This window comes from Scatophagus argus, chromosome 17 (assembly GCF_020382885.2).
Source record: "Scatophagus argus isolate fScaArg1 chromosome 17, fScaArg1.pri, whole genome shotgun sequence".
In the NCBI taxonomy this organism is placed as follows: Eukaryota; Metazoa; Chordata; class Actinopteri; family Scatophagidae; genus Scatophagus; species Scatophagus argus.
The window spans coordinates 3,589,785-3,607,357 of record NC_058509.1 but is presented as its reverse complement, the minus strand read 5'-3'; the positions used below and the strand labels follow the sequence as shown (position 1 = coordinate 3,607,357).

The following is a 17,573-nucleotide window of genomic DNA, read 5'->3' as shown; positions in this document are numbered from 1 at the left end:
GACAAAGCACATTATCTTTAGTTCTTTGGAAAAAAGCTGCGATATAAACCTCGTTTGTCTATTTAACTTTAGTTGTTTACCATCACTTGTTTAATCTAGTTTATATTTTATCAGTTGGAGTTAACCTTGGATAATACTGGATAAATAGTTTGTTGGCTGTTGATTACTTGGACACAGCAGTGCCACTCTCAAGTGCTTACAAAGCAAAAAATATCTATGCACAGCAGCATGGTGAAGTGGGCTTTTCATCACAGTATTTTTTTTTTCCAGTGGTCAGAGTTGTGTGGCTTAACTTAGCTTAAATTTGCTTTTGGATGTAAAAACATGAAGGCTCAGCCACTTAAAGCGGCTCTGAGCACAGATGGAGCCGGAATTATGACAATTAAAATCTGAAGATCAGTCGCTGTTTTTCAGTGCACATTATCAACAAAAAAAAAAATTCAAAAGAACGGCTAAATATATGACTGAAAGAGCTGAAAGGCGGGTGTGTCTTGTGAAAAGCTGACACTTGGTTCAGAGGAAGGTTGCAAACTACAGAAGCTGATGATGCCATATAGCCTCAGTGAAAGGATGAAAGCCTCGGGGACTTGATTAGTGCTTTTCTCCCATTGGTTCATGCCTTCTCCATGCATGTTTGTGAGTGTTGGTCTCTTATGCTTTCATTTAATGAGAGAAGATAGATTGCCATTACTCTGAGCCCTAATGGTCTCCATCCATATCTGTCTCTGTGGAAATATTTGCCGTACATTAGGCCCTTAATGTATATGCAAAGTATCGTGAGTTCATACATCTGCAGTGTTGCTACCATGCTGCACTGTCGGGTCATTTGGAGGTACAAGCTGGGTTATTCAATTCATATGCAGTGATGGTGGGTGGAGGCCTATGGAGAGTATGTGGCAACATGCCTTTAAATGTCTTCACTGCTGTAGGAGATGAGCTAAATGTGTGTTCTGTGTTTTTAATTGTTTTCCTAAAGTCAGAATGCTACATTCCTGTTTTGGACAGGCAGTATGGGTCAAATTTTCTGTCTTGAGATTATTTGCTTTTTCTGACAGTCCAAAGCCCAAAGATACAGTTTACAATGGTATAAGAAAAAGGAGAAGCAGCATTTTAATAGCCGCAGCCAATGAACATTTGCCGTTTTTGCTTGACGTCTTAATCCATTCATTGATAATCATTCCGGCACAGCACAGTTTCTAGATTTGTAAAATCAGATTAAAGAGGACTGTTTTGGGTTAATCCAGTAGATTAAATGCCTGTAAAATCCAGGTACATCATCACATTGATGCGGAAATCCTGTAAATTCCATGTTGCCAACAGTCCTGCATTGATTTCAATATAGCCTGTAAGGACCTGATACAAACAGTGATATTAAAAGCTTAGCTATCTCTGTATAAGCAGTATAGAAAAACCGTTCATTTCTATTGACTCATAAAGTATTTCCCAAGCTGCTATGATGTGTGTGTCTGTGTTGTACACACAGGTGTGAGCCCCCCCCCCATCTCAGCTCTTGATCCTTTCACAGCTTCTGCCCCCCCACCACCAGTTTCTCTTCTGCCCTTCTCTTCTCTGCTTCACCCCATTCATAACCTGTAGCTTCATGGATAGATTGAAAAATGAAGAGAATAGATGGAAACAGATTGAAGTTTTTAACTGCTTCTCATTAACATTGCAACAATCTGGTTTAGATTTGATTTCTCTCCAGCTTGCTATTTTCTCCTCGTCCCCGTTGCAGCCTGTCATTCAGGGAAGCTTTTGGGTCAAGTGTTTGTGGCATAGAAGCTGCTCACTAACAGCTGAAAGAGAGAGTGAGTGAGTGAGTGAGAGAGAGAGAGAGAGAGAGAGAGAGAGAGAGAGAGGCACGAGTAACGAGGAAGCCGATAGGAGGAGGAGGAGAGCCAAGGAGGGAGGGGTGGATTGTGAAAGTGAGAGATCGAGCAGAAGAGAGTGTGAAGCTGCAGCAGCCGGGAGATAAAAGCTTTTCTCTCCCTCTGCCGGCGTCTGTGAGCGAGGGATAAAGCAGAGGAGGCAAGCCAGTCGAGGGAGAGACACATCCAGGCTGCCTGCTGTCACTGGGGCTCCCGGCTTCTCCCGATCAGCAGGCCTCAAACCACAAACGCACTGTAGGACAAGACACACTCGTGGACACGTATGCAGCAGGGCTTGCACAGCTGACCGGGGGGACCGCCCAACCTCGTAGGCACAAACACACACACTCTTACTCTCTTCTGGACAGCTACACACTTTCTGTTTCTCCAGCCTCCACCGTATCAATCGGATCAATCCAGCCATCCTTGTCTGACAGAGTCACGGCTTCCTTTTAGCAGGAGACGCCCTGTGTTCCTGGTTTTGCTCCCTGCACGTCTTTGTTATTTAAGGGGATATGGAGTACGGAACTACTTGTCCTAGCCTCTGCCACTGTGCTGTGTGGAGTTTAGGACTTTCCTTCACAGGACACTAAAGCACTTTGGCTCTGTTCCAGATGCACATCTGTACCTGAAGCAGGTCTGTTACTAGTATTGGATCTTGACAAGACCTACGCCGACGGAGGACCGGTTTTCTTCCTCCGTTTCTCCTCTTCTGCCTCAGAGTCCAGTTCCGGCTTCTTTCCCAGATCCCTCTTCCTAATTAGATCTTGTGGACATGAGGATTTATTAAGAGAAGAAAAGACACAAGAGAGGAGGAACAGATCCCCTGCCTGCTGTTTTTTGTCTCAGCGTAAGATTTGGTCTAAATATCCACCACCTCCTACAAACTGTGGATTTTGTCAGGCTGTTGCATCGTCGCACTGCACCACCTGATGAAGGGGAAGCTTGCCTAAGTAACTGGCAGACTGACAGCAGGACACGGGAGGTTTGTGATTGGGCAGTGCGGGAACACCATTCCCAGCCAATTCGGATCCTCAGGGACTCTGACATCGAGGCAGGGGAATATTCAGACTGGTATCCAGGGGAGCAGCATGCGATGCTAAGCTGTCTGGGGAGCTTAAGGTGGAGTCTGTCTGTGTTCAGCTGCCTCCAGATTAGGAGCAGCACCCTGCTCACAGCGGTATTTTGTTGTTTTTTCAAAAACTGCAACCAGTTGACTCCACAGACCTTGATGATCATTGCAAGACTGTGAACATTCCTGCCAATCACTTCAGTGGGAGAAATTATCAGCAGCAATTTTGGATTCCAACATATTGACAACAACTGTCCCTTAAGAGGAGAAACATGCACACAAGCTAGAACTGACACATCACATGAGATACCAGATCAATGAACAGGATAAGTCGTGGGAGGAAGACAAGAAGAAGCATCGGGCCGGGAAGCTGATGCTCTAACTGAGTATTTAACAAGCTGTCAGAGTATTGGCTGCATCTTCCAGCAATCTGTGGCAGCATTGGCTGACTGCACACTGTCTCTCACCCACAACCAATCTGGTCAGTGTGCTGTCTCGGCAGAATGAGGCGCCGAGCTTGCCGTTACTACAGGAGATATCGACGGCATCACATTTAATACGCCTTCCACTGTGAGTGCTGTGACAGATAGGATTCCTGCAGATCTCTATTGTGTGGCAGACTTACAGTTACAGATCTTACTTCTCTCCTCTTGCACTGCAATAACATTACCAGAGTCTGGGAGAGAGAGCCATCATTAATTCATGACCTCAGATTGATGCTAGATCTGAGTGTATATAGAGCTCTTGAATTACAGGGGCACCTGGATCTGACAACAAATCTTAACATCACTCTGTTTGTGGTTTATCTGCAATCGAAGAAGGAATCCTGCAGCACATACATGCTCAGACTTTCACACTTCCATCTCATGTCACACCCAGACCCATGCAAGGTGTGTGAAGCAGCACTAATGGGCTGAATACTGGACTGCACTATATTTTTCTCTGACACATCCTGCCTGACACATTGCCTTGCACCAGGTAACAGCTCACCTGCCAAAAGCCTGGTAATAAATCAGACACCTGACCCTAACCAAATTTATTTCCCCCTGCGTGTGGCTCTGCTGACGTAACTGTGTCCTGCTGTCCTTGACTGCAAGCACAAATCTTCTGGGATCAAGAAACCAACCAAGTAAAGCAGCTGGCTGCCTGCACATATACATATGCTTTAAACAGCAAGGGTCTTGGAGCCCCTGCCTGAATTGAAGTCAGGTGAGGTGAAGGGAAAAGGAAGGGCAGGGTAGCTGTGATACATCCGTCTGCAGCTGCCCGTCCAGTGACTGAACCAATACCTGCCTGAGGAAACTTTCCCCCTCTCTCCTCTTTGGTGACAGCTCAACCATCCATCTTTTTATTCACTAGGTTATATTTAAAACACTGCCATGGAAAATGGAGCTAAACCTCCTCCCTCTAACTTGACATTTTTCACAGGTGTCAGATGTATGAGGTAACTGTCAGTCACTTGCCGGCACATCTGAACATATCCTCTGTAGTGTCTGTTTTTTTAAGGATGGGATTTTGCTTTGAAAGAACTGAATCAACTGACCTCAGTGTTCAAACCTAAATGAACATTTATTTGACATATCTGATGGATTAACAGCCTGTATTTGCTGTGATTTCTTTTTGATACACTGTTCTCCATCGCTGTTTTCAAAAACATGGGGAACTCCATGGGCTGTGTTAGGCCTCCTCATGAGGGGGAACTCCGTGGAGCCCCCCCACTTTCACCAAAGAAGCGTCTGCGTTTCAGGCGTAAGCACAAGGCAAAGAAGAACAGGAGAGGAGAGTTGGACCAGGAGGACTTTGATTTTCGAAGAAGCCATGAACCGGACGAAAGAGAGGATGACGATGAAGACGATGAGGAAAAGGCTGCGGGTATAGAGACAGGAGACTCAGATTTTAGCAGCAGAGCTAGGACTCCTGTAACAGTGCCTGATACCCAGTTGATTCATTCCAAAATTAATTTGCACAGCAGTACCCTTTCCCCTGGCTCTGTGAGTGCCACTGTAGGGGGCTTGTTGGGCAGTAAAATACTTGAAGTATCCCCCAAGCCCAGCCCAGCATGGAGAGGGGTTTTCTGCCTTCCAGGAGAGGAGGACAGTGTTAGTGCCATCGTAGATGTCTCCAGTATCCCAAGCCAAACTACAACCACTACCCCAGTCAACACAGCTCCAGCCCTGGGCTGTACCACTCCAGGTGGGGGGAGGGTCTGCCGTGTAAGGGAGAAAGTTCAAGGAGTCCTCGAGAAACCTTGGATACTCCGACAAAAGAAGGAGAGAAAAGACAAGGGCAGGGTAGAGAGACAGGAAAAGGGGAGTGGGGCGGTTAAAGGAGGACTGGAAGCGACATTAGGAGTGGTGCAGACACCTTCACGGAGGGATCGCAAAGGTGTTGTCCATATCCGTGAGGTGGATGGTAAACTGTGCGTGGTGAGGACGGTGTACCCCAGTGATTTTGGCTCTCCAGTGTGGAGGGGTGAGAGTGACGGCAAGGTAGATGTGTACAAAGAGGCCCCTGCCCCATCTCCAGTCACAGGAAGTATTATCAAAGTCCAGCTGTCTGAGGAGGACGAAAGTAGAGCCAAAATGTCTGCAGGGAACTTCCCTGTGTCCTCTAACCAAATGCAGATTCAGGACTCTATGGTTGTCAAGAGGTTTAGCTTGGACACTCCAGTTCGTGCACAGGAGCAGTCCTCTCTGCTGGAGTCAGGCTATGCCAGTGACCTACCGCTGACCTCTCCAGAAACCGCGGGCACCACTCCCAGTCAGACGGACTGGGGTGGGCTGACCAGTAGCTCCTCAGAGAGACTGGACTCCATGATGGAGAGTCCCCTGTCACTGCAGCAGCTGGCGGCTGTAAAGTACCTGCCACAGGTTTGCCTAAACTTACCTCTACCTCTGTCATCTGCACATCAAATCTGTTAGCCAACTCTCTTGGACCTCTATGTCTTGAAGGGTTTTGTCGTAATTAGTTGATTAATCCAGAGGTTTCCAACCTTCAGATTGGCTTCAGATTGGTACCAGGCCTCAGAACATCTGCTGACTGTGAGGAAACAATATGAGTCAACACAAAAAAGGTGCAAAAGGCCTGGAAACCTCTGTAGTAATCACTTAGTTGATCAACAGAAGAGTCATTTGTTAAGGAAAACACCAAATGTTTTTTTGTTTGTTTTTAAATGTGAAAACTTACTGCTTTACTCTGTTTTGGACCCCAAAGTTACTTCTGTAAAACTACAGCCAGGCATTCACAACTCCTGATTTATGAGTGCAGGTTTCTTGAAGGGTGCTTTTGTTGTCATTTGTGCACCCCTACATGGTCATGTAGGGTAATGTGTGTGTGTGTGTGCGTGCGCGTGTGCATGTGTGTGTTTTATCAGCCCTTGAAAGGCACTGTGCCTCTCTCTCCATTCTTTCCGCCTCTGTCCCCGGAGCCTAATCAACGCAGCCCAGACTGTCCCTCCATGCGTGTTTCCCAGCATCCTTCTTCACACGCCACACACACTCGCTGACTCCTGACATCTGTTATGAGTGTGAGACACATACAGGCAGGGTGTTTGTGTGTGTGTGTGGGTCACTGCTTCAAATGACAGGGTGCCCTCTTGCTCCAAACTGAAACTTGTCATTTGCTACCAACTCAATGACACATGATATAATTAGGTTCATCTGTCTGCATGTGTTCAGCTCTGGTGGTTTTGGTAGATAAAGGTTAAGGTTGCTTGGGGTAAAGTAAAAGGGTGAGATTGATTTATGTTCTGCAGTTTGCTGCCTGCCGGGAGGGCTGATGGATTGTACATATGAGTGGCAGTGCAGTGCCAGAGTTTTGGTATTGGTTTACAATCTTTGTGAGGTAGACACACATTGTTTTTACAAAAAACTTTTCGCAGTAAACCAAGCAAACCTTTCAGACGTTAGACGATCTGGCCTCATATGAACCTTGAGAAAATACAGAAAACATTTCAACCAGGAATATTCTGACTGAAGGATAAGTAAAGAAGATTCTGAATCTTCCTCGATATTTAATGCCAGCTTTGGTATTTTATGCACAGCACTTCAGACATATTTTGTCGTTTGCTGACGACTGCGTATTGTTCCTTTTGATATCTGTTAAATATAAACGACAAAGTCCACAGGTGTCTTTGTTCTTTCTCTCTAACTGTACAACTATCCAGTTAACCAACAAAGAATACGTAAGCATTACATCAGAAATGACAGAAGCTTTCAGTGCTGATGATGCAATTCACCCACAGAATATGTTGTGTTTTGAGTAAAGAGCATGACTCGGTTTATTGTTAGTGGAGGATCTTCAGATCAGTGTGTTGCAAACCAAACACATATCTGTAAGGACCTCAGCTTTTATCACAGTATTTCAGCCCAGTGTTATATATTTGAGTTGTTCGGGGCTCACTTGCATGTATCTGAGAGTGAGAGAGAGAGCGTGTCTGTGTGAGCTCAGAGCTGCTCAGCCCTCCTCAACCTTGAAAAGGCTGCTGCAGCCACTGCAGTGATACAGCACATGAACAGGAATGTTTCACGACGGCTGCCACAGTCTGTTCAGCTTTCCTCCACATCGAAGGGGCAGCTCAGTAAGGCTGTGCAGGACAGCAGCTGACGTCATGTCAGCTCGGGTTGAGTGCTGCACGTCTCACGTGATGCACAGTTGCTGAGTCATGAGAAATACGCCAACACTGATGCTGTGGCGTCCCAAAGAGGGTTTTTAGACGGAAAGTAATAATCAATACTCCCGTCTTGTGTGTGCGTGTTTCTGTGTCATGAGAAGGGTGTGTGGATGTGTTCAGTCTAAAGTGCAGCTGTCTGCTGTATGAGGGTTTGTGTAACGCCCTTCTCTGCATAAAAAGGGATTTGAAATGCGCATTCATCAGTGAGACGGCTGCTTTGTTGAGCCTCGAGGGGATTCCTGCCACACATTAAAACCACCACTCAGATTTATCCATGTACCCCTCCAACTGTGTCCGAAGCTATCCAGCCGTCCGTCCATCATCTGTCTCTCTGTCCTTCACCCACCCATCCATCCTTTTTGTTTAAGGACCTGAAGGTTTCACGGAGGTGCTCTTTGTTAAACAGCAATTAAACCGTCTTTATCTTTATCTTCCTGTCCACCCTCCATTCTCTTTGTTATCTCCTCCTCCCATCCCTCACTCTCCCTCCTGTCCCCATAAGCTTCAAAGAGGCCATGTTTCTAAAAGAGGGCTGGTCCAGAGCCCCAGGGGTCTGCTAGCGGATCATGAATGTTTGCGACTTGATCGTGGCTGCACTAAGCGTTGCTGTCACCTGCTCTAATCTCCAACACATTTCTGTGTGTTTGTTCTCTAGTATGTATGTATCTGCAGTACTGCTCTTAAAGCTGCACACATGTATATAGAGTACACAAAGATTAACACCCAGGAGCAGAGACAAAGTGTAAAGTCTTAACGCCAAGAAGACAAACCACTTGTGCACACTGTGATATGTGTACAAAACAAGTCCTGTTCAACTCGCCTATGAACTGAGACTTGGTCGTTCATAAGCAAGGATGGGCTGAGGTTCACCAGTTTGTGAAACACATGATTGTACAAGGGATATTATTAATCGGGGTTGTGGAAAGTGAGGACACTGAGGTTTGTTCTTGACTGTGGGAACATGTACATGTAAAAATAAATATCCTCAATTCAGTGTTCACTTTTCCAGGTAAATTAGAAATGTTCTGTACTTTGGTCACATGATACCGAGCTCCATCCAATGAAGAGGCTTCGTTTGTTGGCAGCAGTGAGATACAGTCAAAAGCTTCTGAAAAGACTACTAAAACTTGAGTTTAAATCTTTCATTGCATGTAAGTAGTAAGACAGCTCCAAGAAGGTGGTTTTTTTTTCATTCAGAATTAAGAAAATATGAATGGCAGATGTGCACAGCAGTAAGTGGTGGATGACATACTGTTGCAGTGAGTGTGTAGGCTCTGTGTGCAGCTGCAGACTGCTGTATCAATATTCAGACGGAGGGTTAGATGCTCCGTTTTCCTCTGCAAAGAAGGTTGTGGATGCATACAGAGAGACAAAGCTCTGCGGGAAAACACAAAGCAGAATCCATGTTTGTCAATTCCCTTTTAACTCACCAATCTATTATGTATCTTTAATGTGTATGCTCAGCGAGATGCAGATGGAAACATTAACCTGCTCGGGTTATATCACACTTTAGATGGCTGGAGTGTGGTGTTGGAAGGAATGTCTGTGTCTGGGTTTGCTGTTAGCATGTTAGGACTTTGATAACATGTTCGTACATCTGACTGCTGTGTGTGTGTGTTTTAAGTCTTTTTATTAACATTTTAATAAATGGTAATTCATGAGAAAGTAGTAACTCTATGCAGTGTGCTGTTGAACGTCACCGCCTCTCCTCTGTTGTTGGCCTTGCTCCTCTTTTTCATCTGTTTCGCTTTCTCTCTCTTCTCCCTCCCCCATCCGTGTCTTTTTGGCTGTTGCTGCAGTCTCCTGGCACATGCTGGACTTTCATACTGCTCTATATTAGTAGCAGGGAGAGAGAGACGGACACAGAAAGACAGTGAGAGACGGAGGAGTGTAGGACAGTGACTGAGGGAAGGAGGGATGACAGAAGAATACTGATGACAATAACAGCAGCCAAGCGCTGACAGTTACGGCGCATGCATCACTCTGCCTTTGTCACTGTGGACACTTGTGGACCTAAAGAGAGAAAACTGAGAGGAAGAAGGATGCTGTTGCTCAGTTTGCTGACCATGTTGATAAAGTAGCTGTCAGTCTCCATGGAAGCTTCTCTTTAGCCCTTTTGGTAAACATGTACTCCGTGTCCTCTATCCAAAGCTGTGCAAAACAGTATCCACCAACATGCAGAGCCTACTGCTAAAATATGATTGATAATGCAAAGTCAAAACTATTTGTGGACCTTGCCTGAGGAAGTAACGCATTTTACATATGGATCCTGTGTATCTGACCCCATGTCTGGTGTTTAATACAACTTGGGTGAAAAACAAAGGAGATTGATTTACGGAGGACTGAATGTAGAGGAGGCAGGGGGTGCGAAGGCTGAGCAGATTGATCAGCATCTGAGGCAGAGCAGATGAAAGAACATGAAAAACTGAAGAGACAGATCGAGGTTGGGGAGGGCGAAGGCACGAGACAGAAGGAGATGAAGGGGGTGAAATGTTGGGGTGGGTGAGGAGACACAAGCTAATGAGCAGGCTAGACCGTAGATGGTGGGGTGAGGGGAAAAAGCAGCTACATTAATGTGGAAATACATGGAACTCAGTCAGATACAGGTTTTCTCTCACACACAGATCAGAACGATGAATGAGGGAGACAACAGCTTGAATCGAAGGGACTAAAACCTCTTCAGTGAGTTTGTGTCACATACAGCCACAGCAGTCAGTTGTTTCTGCCGACTCATTGCGGCTGTGGTTCTGCAATGTTGATGTTATGAGAGGGAAAAGCTTGTTTTGTCAATGTATACTGCTGTGATCAGACTGGTGGGAGGATTAGGAATCCTAATAGCTGATGTACCTGATGTTTAAACAGTTAACTGGCATTGTTAACATTAAGATCACATCTCTGCAGACAGGAATCGGTGAATCTTAATACTAACTACTCTGTCTCTCTGTGCACTTCAGATTTCTGAGATCTATGTGAGCGGCGAGTCAGGTGACCTCACTGCCAAAGAGAAGCTGTTATTATGGAGCCAGCAGGCGACAGAAGGCTACCCCGGCCTCCGCTGCGTCAACTTCACCTCGTCCTGGAGCGACGGACGCATGTTCAACGCTCTGCTGCACAGATACAGGTTAGCTGATGAGCAGCAACATAGTGTCACCTTTTGCAGTAGTCAGCTCTCTGAAGGCACTGTAGGAAGTTAAACCCAGCAATACTCATGTTTACCAGGCTGCAGTAGAGAGAGGATAGACAGAGACGCACATGGAGTACACTAACACATCCCCTCTGTGTTTGATTTCCAGGCCAGACCTGATCAACATGGAGGTGGTGTCGCGGCAGAGTAACCGGGAGAACCTCGAGCAGGCCTTTGAGATCGCTGAGTCGTTAGGGGTGACCAGACTGCTGGACGCTGAGGGTGAGACTGTTAATGTGTGAACAACTGTCTCCCTGATTGTCTGACCGTCGCCTGTTTAAAATACTACACATTTTGCTAACTGAGCTTTGCCTAATTAACTTGTGCCCAGGGATTCTTAATAAAAGTTGTCAACAGATGCAGATTATTTATGCTGCTCACGCTCTGGTTTTTTGTCTTGTTTGTTTGCAGAATTTATTTTGGGAGCATTCAAACATTAGAACATGCCAGTGAGCACTAATGACCGATTAGTGAATACCGTTCTGTTTACAGCCTTTAGTTCTAGCATCCCTGTATTCTGAGTATTTGTAGATAATCTCTTTATTGCTCTATATCCTATTTATGTTTGTTTCTTTTTTTCTACACTAATACCTTCAACTCACCTTAGGCCAATTATTTCATTGTTTTATGTTCTCTTAGAAATAGTCACTGCTTGTACACCAAGCGAACAGCTCGCTCAGACTGGCCTAACAAAGTAACTTGACGATGAGTTTTATGTGCACATTTTTAATTTTTATCTCCAGTGACTTTCTAATTTCTGGTATTGTACAATTCTGTGTAATTTTCCTTTATTTTATTTGTAACACACAGGTGCAAGGCCTGGCTAGTTTTAAATATGTTAAGATTTTATGGTTACACCTGTTGTGTAGTTGTATTTTGAATCTTTGTTTTCCTCTCCAGACGTTGATGTTCCATCTCCAGATGAGAAGTCTGTCATTACCTACGTGTCCTCCATTTATGATGCCTTCCCCAAGATCCCTGAGGGAGGAGAGGGCATCGCTGCAAATGTGCGTCACATTCTGCTCCACCATTTACCCGTTTCCCTTTCCTGTTTTGCCATTTATTATTTTGTCTCTATTTTATTTTTTGAATTTTATTTAAGGCACTCTGTGAATGTGTGTGAGAAATCACTGCTCACATCTCTTTCTCTTCCTCCGTCTTCTTCTTCTTCTCTGTCCTCAATCATCAGGAGGTGGACCAGCGCTGGTCAGAGTACCAGTCCAGGTTCTCCTCTCTGCTCCAGTGGAGCCGCCAGCATACGGCCCTCATGGCCAACAAGAACTTCCCACAAAACCCTGTGGAACTCAAGGTGAGCAGATGCCGTTAGTTTAGCATAGATTTTTTTCTTTAAGCTGCTTTGTTTTTTCCACATGCATTCAGTTTCTTATTGCTTCAGTTGGTAATCAGGTATTAGAGTTTGTGTTCACAAAAGCGAAAGAGAGGGAAGAGAGGTAGGGAAAGAAGAGAGCTCGAGGGACTTCAGTAACCTCCATCTCTATAGTGACTTTAAAGGACCAATTACCCTGAACAGCAAGAATTTGCTACAACACCTTGTGCAAATTAGTGACATAGAGACTGTGCTTTATTATCTTCAGTGTTGTAATGTAAATCAAAGTAACATCAATATGTATTTGCAAATGCATGTGGCAGTGGTGGGAATGAATTACATCCCCAGCTGTTTTCCTAGCTTTTTCTCTTTAGTCCCACCAACATGCAGCCTGGAAGAAAAGGGAGCTGACAGGCAATTTTGGTGAAACCGTGAGAGAACAAATAAGGGAAAGGAGGGAGAGGAGGACGCGGCATGGTTTAATCAAATGGACCACAGCAGACAGAGGTGTTAGGTGACAGAAAAGAGTGAAGAATTCAGATTAAAAGGAATTAATTTGTAGAGGAAAGTGAATTTTAGAAATGATGCTGCTGTGAGTGAAGCAGTTTCTGGCATGATGTCTAAAGATCATGTGAAAAGGTGACAGGAAGGTAAAATGAAGCGGTCAGATATGTAGCTTGAGACGGCAAACTGGCTAATGACGACCAAGGGAAGTGTGATTAGAAAGCTTTTACCTCTGATAACAGGTATTGACTTTGTGCTTGACCATTAACAAAGCCTAATACGGACCCTGTAGCTCTCGTCAGTAACTTCTGTCTTCCTCCTCCTCTTTCAGGCACTTTACAACGAATACGTCCATTTCAAAGAGACGGAGATCCCTGCGAAGGAGATCGAGAAAGGCCACATCGAACACCTCTACAAACTGCTGGAGGTGAGAATGCATGGAGGAGAACATGAAAGAGGATAGAAAAAGAACAGAGTGTAGAGATGGAGGAAAAGGTGACCGGCAGTTGGCACCATGTGCACAGCTCATTGAGCATCATGGGGTTCAGCTCGGGGGGTATTAGGGGTATGCCGCAGAGAGACCGAGTTTTGTTATTGGTGTGTTTGTGCAAGATGAGTCATACATTTGTCTCCTGAAGCAAAGTTATTTCCTCTGTTTTGCTGTTATCAAGGCAGCAGATTGTCTGATTAAACACAAACACGTGATAGTCCCTCCTCCATCCTCACTCAGCTGATGAGTGTGTGTCTGTGCTGTGACTTATGATCACTATATCGCTGGCTTTAACTCTGATGTCATGGAGGCTTTTAATAAGGATAATTTAGCCTCAGTGTCTTACGGTCTGTGCAGTGGCACTGAAGCATCATGGGATGTTAAATATACACTCACTGTCAGCGTGTGTGTGTGTGTGTCTCCAGGTGTGGATAGAGTTTGGTCGTATTAAGCTTCCTCAGGGCCTCCATCCCAATGACCTCGAGGAGGAGTGGGGCAAACTCATCCTGGAGATGCTGGAGAGAGAGAAGGCTCTACGGCCAGCTGTGGAGAGGTGCGCGCACACACACACACACACACACACATCTACTCTCAACAAGATGCATCTGATTAAATCAAAAATGCTGATGCAGCTCCTCGTGTTCATGCCCCTTTAACCTCTATGTGTGCGTGCGTGTGTTTTCAGGCTAGAACTGCTGCTTCAGAGGGCCAATAAGATCCAGAACATGGCTCTGGACTGTGAGGAGAAACTCACCCTCGCCAAGAACACACTCCAGGCTGTGAGCACTGAACCTCTTACATCTCACTTCCTTTTAATTTTCTTACACACACACATGCAGGCTCCTGGGGATTATGTCGGTTAAATGTTGGATAATATGGTGGTAATTTACAATGTGTTGAGTGTACAAGCTGTAAAAGCGAGTGCCCTTCTGGGATAATAAATATTATCTCACCACTTTCCCTGCTTTGTGCGACCATGGTTTCCCTGGCCTCATTCTGGACACGGTCTTGTTTTTAGAACTGTAAATGTCGAAATCACTGAAGTTCAGCAGGTTCATCAACAGTTTCGATGTTTTTTCTTTGTCCACATAGTTATTCTCGCGTAGCCCTCACTTGCTTTATGTCTGTTTCTAATAAAAGTATTCCTGCTGCTGCTCTTCTTGTAAGGCCCGGCTTGGTTTCACTGTATTGTGTACTGAATTTATAGCTTGGGAACAATAAACTGCAGAACTGCACATTAGTTGGCTAATAAACAAAAAGAGAAAATCTCATCAAACCCTGCCTCCTCTGGTGTCCAGGACATGTCTCGGGTGGAGAGCGGCGAGGCGGTGCAGTGTGAGAAGGAGCTGGCCTGCTACCTGCAGGACTGCGAGTCTCTCATCAGACAACTCAACCAGGAGCTGAAAGTCCTCCGAGATGAGAAATACTACCAGGTGGAGCAGCTGGCGTTCAGGTGAGCCTTGGATGATAGCTTGATGCTGTTTGCTTTGATGCTGTGGAGGTGACTGACTTGTTTTACTCAAATGAGGAAAGAGTGAAGAGTTCAAGTCTATCAAAGTGCTCCTTGTGAAATTTGTATAATTACCGGGAGTACAAACAACTCATTATACTTCAGTGTGGGTCAACAAGTTAAGTTGTGTTTATCATTAAATCCTATAATTATCTGCTACAGTTAATGTGCTGATTCTGCTGATTATTGAGAATATAAAGACGCTCTGATGTAAAGAAGAAGCTCTGTTTTTTTGCTCATCAGCAAGACATTTTGTGAGTGTCAGGCTGCTGTTGGGAAACTGAATCAAACAGCCATTTTGAACGTCCATTTGGTGATGCCCTGTAATACAGCTATAAACTTCACTCTGATGGGAACGTACCTCTCCAAACTGTTAAAAGGATGGGAGAATTTGCATTATTTGACTCTTGTGACTCCTTTTAGCTTTTACCTGCAAACCTCACAGAAAACCAGAATTCCAGTCTTTTGTTAATTCCCCAGATGATTTGACCACTTCAGGCAGTTGGTGAGAGGGCAATACAGTTCATTTTAATGCACTTCTGGCTTTAAAGTCAAAAGCTTTAAGAGAAGATTACTGTTTGAAATCAATGTACCTCTCAGTTAAATGAACTCAGAGAAGTTCATTAACTAAATATTTTGTCTCTCACCAGAGTGTCCTGCCTTCAAGAGGAGCTGGTCTCCCTCAGACTGCAATGCTCCAGCGTCTACAGGAAAGGCCACTTCTCCCAGGCCCTAAGCAGCACCGTGGCAGAGCACACCAGCCAGAGAGCGACAGACGGCGGCCTGACGCTGGGCCAGACGCTGCTGGGAGCTGTGGGAGCAGTCGGCGCTGCACTCCTGAGGCGACCGATGGCTCGCTCTCAGCTGGTGGCCATGTCCTCATCAGAGGACGAAGGAAGCCTGAGGTTCATCTATGAGCTGCTTGGATGGGTGGAGGAGACACAGGTCAGTCTGTGTAACGCTGAAATGTAGGAATGCAACCACAATTTATTTTTGTTAGTTATTATTTTGGCTTTTTTCTCAGACATATTGGGGAAACAAACAGTTTCTCAAATGTCCTCTGTTTTTGTTTGCTTTGACCAGCTGTCCAGAAATTCATTTTAAAATTACATATAACAGAATGGAGTAAATCCTTCCGTATGAAAAGCTTTTGCTCCATCCCTTAGACAAATTTGTAGAAAATATTATAAATATTATATTATGAAGTAGACTTAAACTTAGTCTAAAATATGAAACAATAAGACATTAAACAAACATCAATATTACCTTAACAAAATCACGTCTTCATTCAAAAGCCATGACAAGCATGAAAAGTCATTCAGCTGAACTGAAAACTGAGTGAATCCTAAATACAAAAACAAGGTCACGAACTGTCAGAAACATAAAGCGGTTTCAGTGTGTTGAAACATCTTTTTAAATGTTTGTGAAGAGCTGTGTTGATGGTTGTTCCTGTGTGTTTCAGGAGCTTTTGGAGCGAGCTGAATGGGGTGCAGACCTTCCCACTGTAGAAAACAACCTCCAAGAGCACAACACTGTACACACTGCAGTCGAGGAGCTAATGAGCAGCCTGCAGGAGGCGCGAAGCTATGAGGTACGCACACACATCACTCATACATGAACGCTGACATGTTTCTGGTAACGTTGTTGCTTGTAATGAAGCTTTACTGTCCTCTTTCTCAGGCTAAAGTTTCTCCCAACTTCAAGAGCAATTACTCTGAAACCCTGGCCAAGCTGGAGCACCAATACTGCAAACTACTGGTCGGTCTCAGTTAATGAACTGTGTTTTTGTGTGTGTGTGTTTGAGGTAACACACTTCTTTGTTCCTCACTTCACCCCCTTCCTCAGTAAATCCCATTAGACCGTGGCAGGACTCTCATGCTAAGAACACACACTTAAGCGTCTGCTCCCCCCTTTACTCCCCTCTCCTCTCTTTATCCCCTCACATCCTCCTCTCTGTGACAGTATTGTGTGTTTCTGTCTAGAGATGCTATTATACTCTATACCTCAATACTTCCAAACCACAACTGTACCAAAAGCGAAGTTATCATAAGCAGACGTTAGGGTGCATACTTTCTGTGATAGTTTGCAGTCATGACATGTTAGGGAATAATGCCTCCTAAAAGACTAATTCACTGTGTTAAAAATGTTTCTATAAAAATAAATCAATAAATGGCTATAATTCACATTCAGAGGACTTTGTCCTCAGGCTTTATGCTGAAGACTGTCCTCAAAAAGTCTGTAAATTCACAAAAAAACCCAGTGGCTTAATACAAAAAACCAGTAGGAGTAAAGGATTTTTTTGTTAATTTCTCTCTGCACAGCTGATCAGCATGATGATGATGTTTGTTTGTGTGGTTGCCATAGGAACATTCGTCATGGCGCCTGCGGAGCTTGGAGAGCCTGCACACATTTGTGTCGCACTGCACTGAGGAGCTGATCTGGCTCAACGAGAGGGAGGAGGAGGAGATTGCCTTCGACTGGAGTGACAACAACCCCAACATGAACGCCAAGAGAGAATTATACAGTGTGAGTGGAGGACGGCTGGTGAACAGATTCACTTATGGTTTCCGCTGTCGAAAAGTATAGACCAGAAACCTCCGGGATTTTACACAAAAAAACAATGTTATTTTATCTCTTACTGAAAGAAAAGTACCCGCCTTAAAACAAGCATAAAACAAGCTCGCTTCAGTTTCTACAGGACACAATTATCTCTAAACATGTTTTCCACATGTATAGGAGCTCAAAAGAAAAGTATTGTTTACATGCAGAGAAACACCATATTTACATCAGGCCTGTGTTATAATAATCCTAGCATCTTTCTTTTGCTGTTGTGTTTACAGGAAATGAGGTTAGAGCTGGATGAAAAACAAAAAGTGATGCGGTCTCTCCAGGAAACAGCCAACCGTCTGTGTCAGGAGAACCATCCAGCCAAACAGACTGTGGAGG

General features: G+C 44.7%; 1 protein-coding gene across 23 annotated transcripts in view; it reads left to right on the top strand.

Moving 5' to 3' along the window:
* The window catches only part of macf1a (microtubule actin crosslinking factor 1a), a 196,732-nt gene that overhangs the window by 89,396 nt on the left and 89,763 nt on the right, over nucleotides 1-17,573 (top strand). For 12 of the 23 annotated variants that reach the window (XM_046418671.1, XM_046418681.1, XM_046418677.1 and 9 more), the window contains exons 1-14: nucleotides 1,898-5,810; nucleotides 10,567-10,733; nucleotides 10,906-11,018; nucleotides 11,697-11,803; nucleotides 11,986-12,105; nucleotides 12,959-13,054; nucleotides 13,543-13,670; nucleotides 13,803-13,896; nucleotides 14,416-14,570; nucleotides 15,278-15,572; nucleotides 16,090-16,218; nucleotides 16,308-16,385; nucleotides 16,992-17,153; nucleotides 17,468-17,572. In XM_046418671.1, the coding sequence (XP_046274627.1) occupies nucleotides 4,596-5,810; nucleotides 10,567-10,733; nucleotides 10,906-11,018; nucleotides 11,697-11,803; nucleotides 11,986-12,105; nucleotides 12,959-13,054; nucleotides 13,543-13,670; nucleotides 13,803-13,896; nucleotides 14,416-14,570; nucleotides 15,278-15,572; nucleotides 16,090-16,218; nucleotides 16,308-16,385; nucleotides 16,992-17,153; nucleotides 17,468-17,572 (2,964 nt within the window). In that variant the 5' untranslated portion in view covers nucleotides 1,898-4,595. Of the gene's footprint in view, nucleotides 1-1,897; nucleotides 5,811-10,566; nucleotides 10,734-10,905; nucleotides 11,019-11,696; nucleotides 11,804-11,985; nucleotides 12,106-12,958; nucleotides 13,055-13,542; nucleotides 13,671-13,802; nucleotides 13,897-14,415; nucleotides 14,571-15,277; nucleotides 15,573-16,089; nucleotides 16,219-16,307; nucleotides 16,386-16,991; nucleotides 17,154-17,467; nucleotide 17,573 lie in introns of those variants that run through there. The other 11 variants (XM_046418693.1, XM_046418692.1, XM_046418690.1 and 8 more) reach the window with 2 other exon arrangements.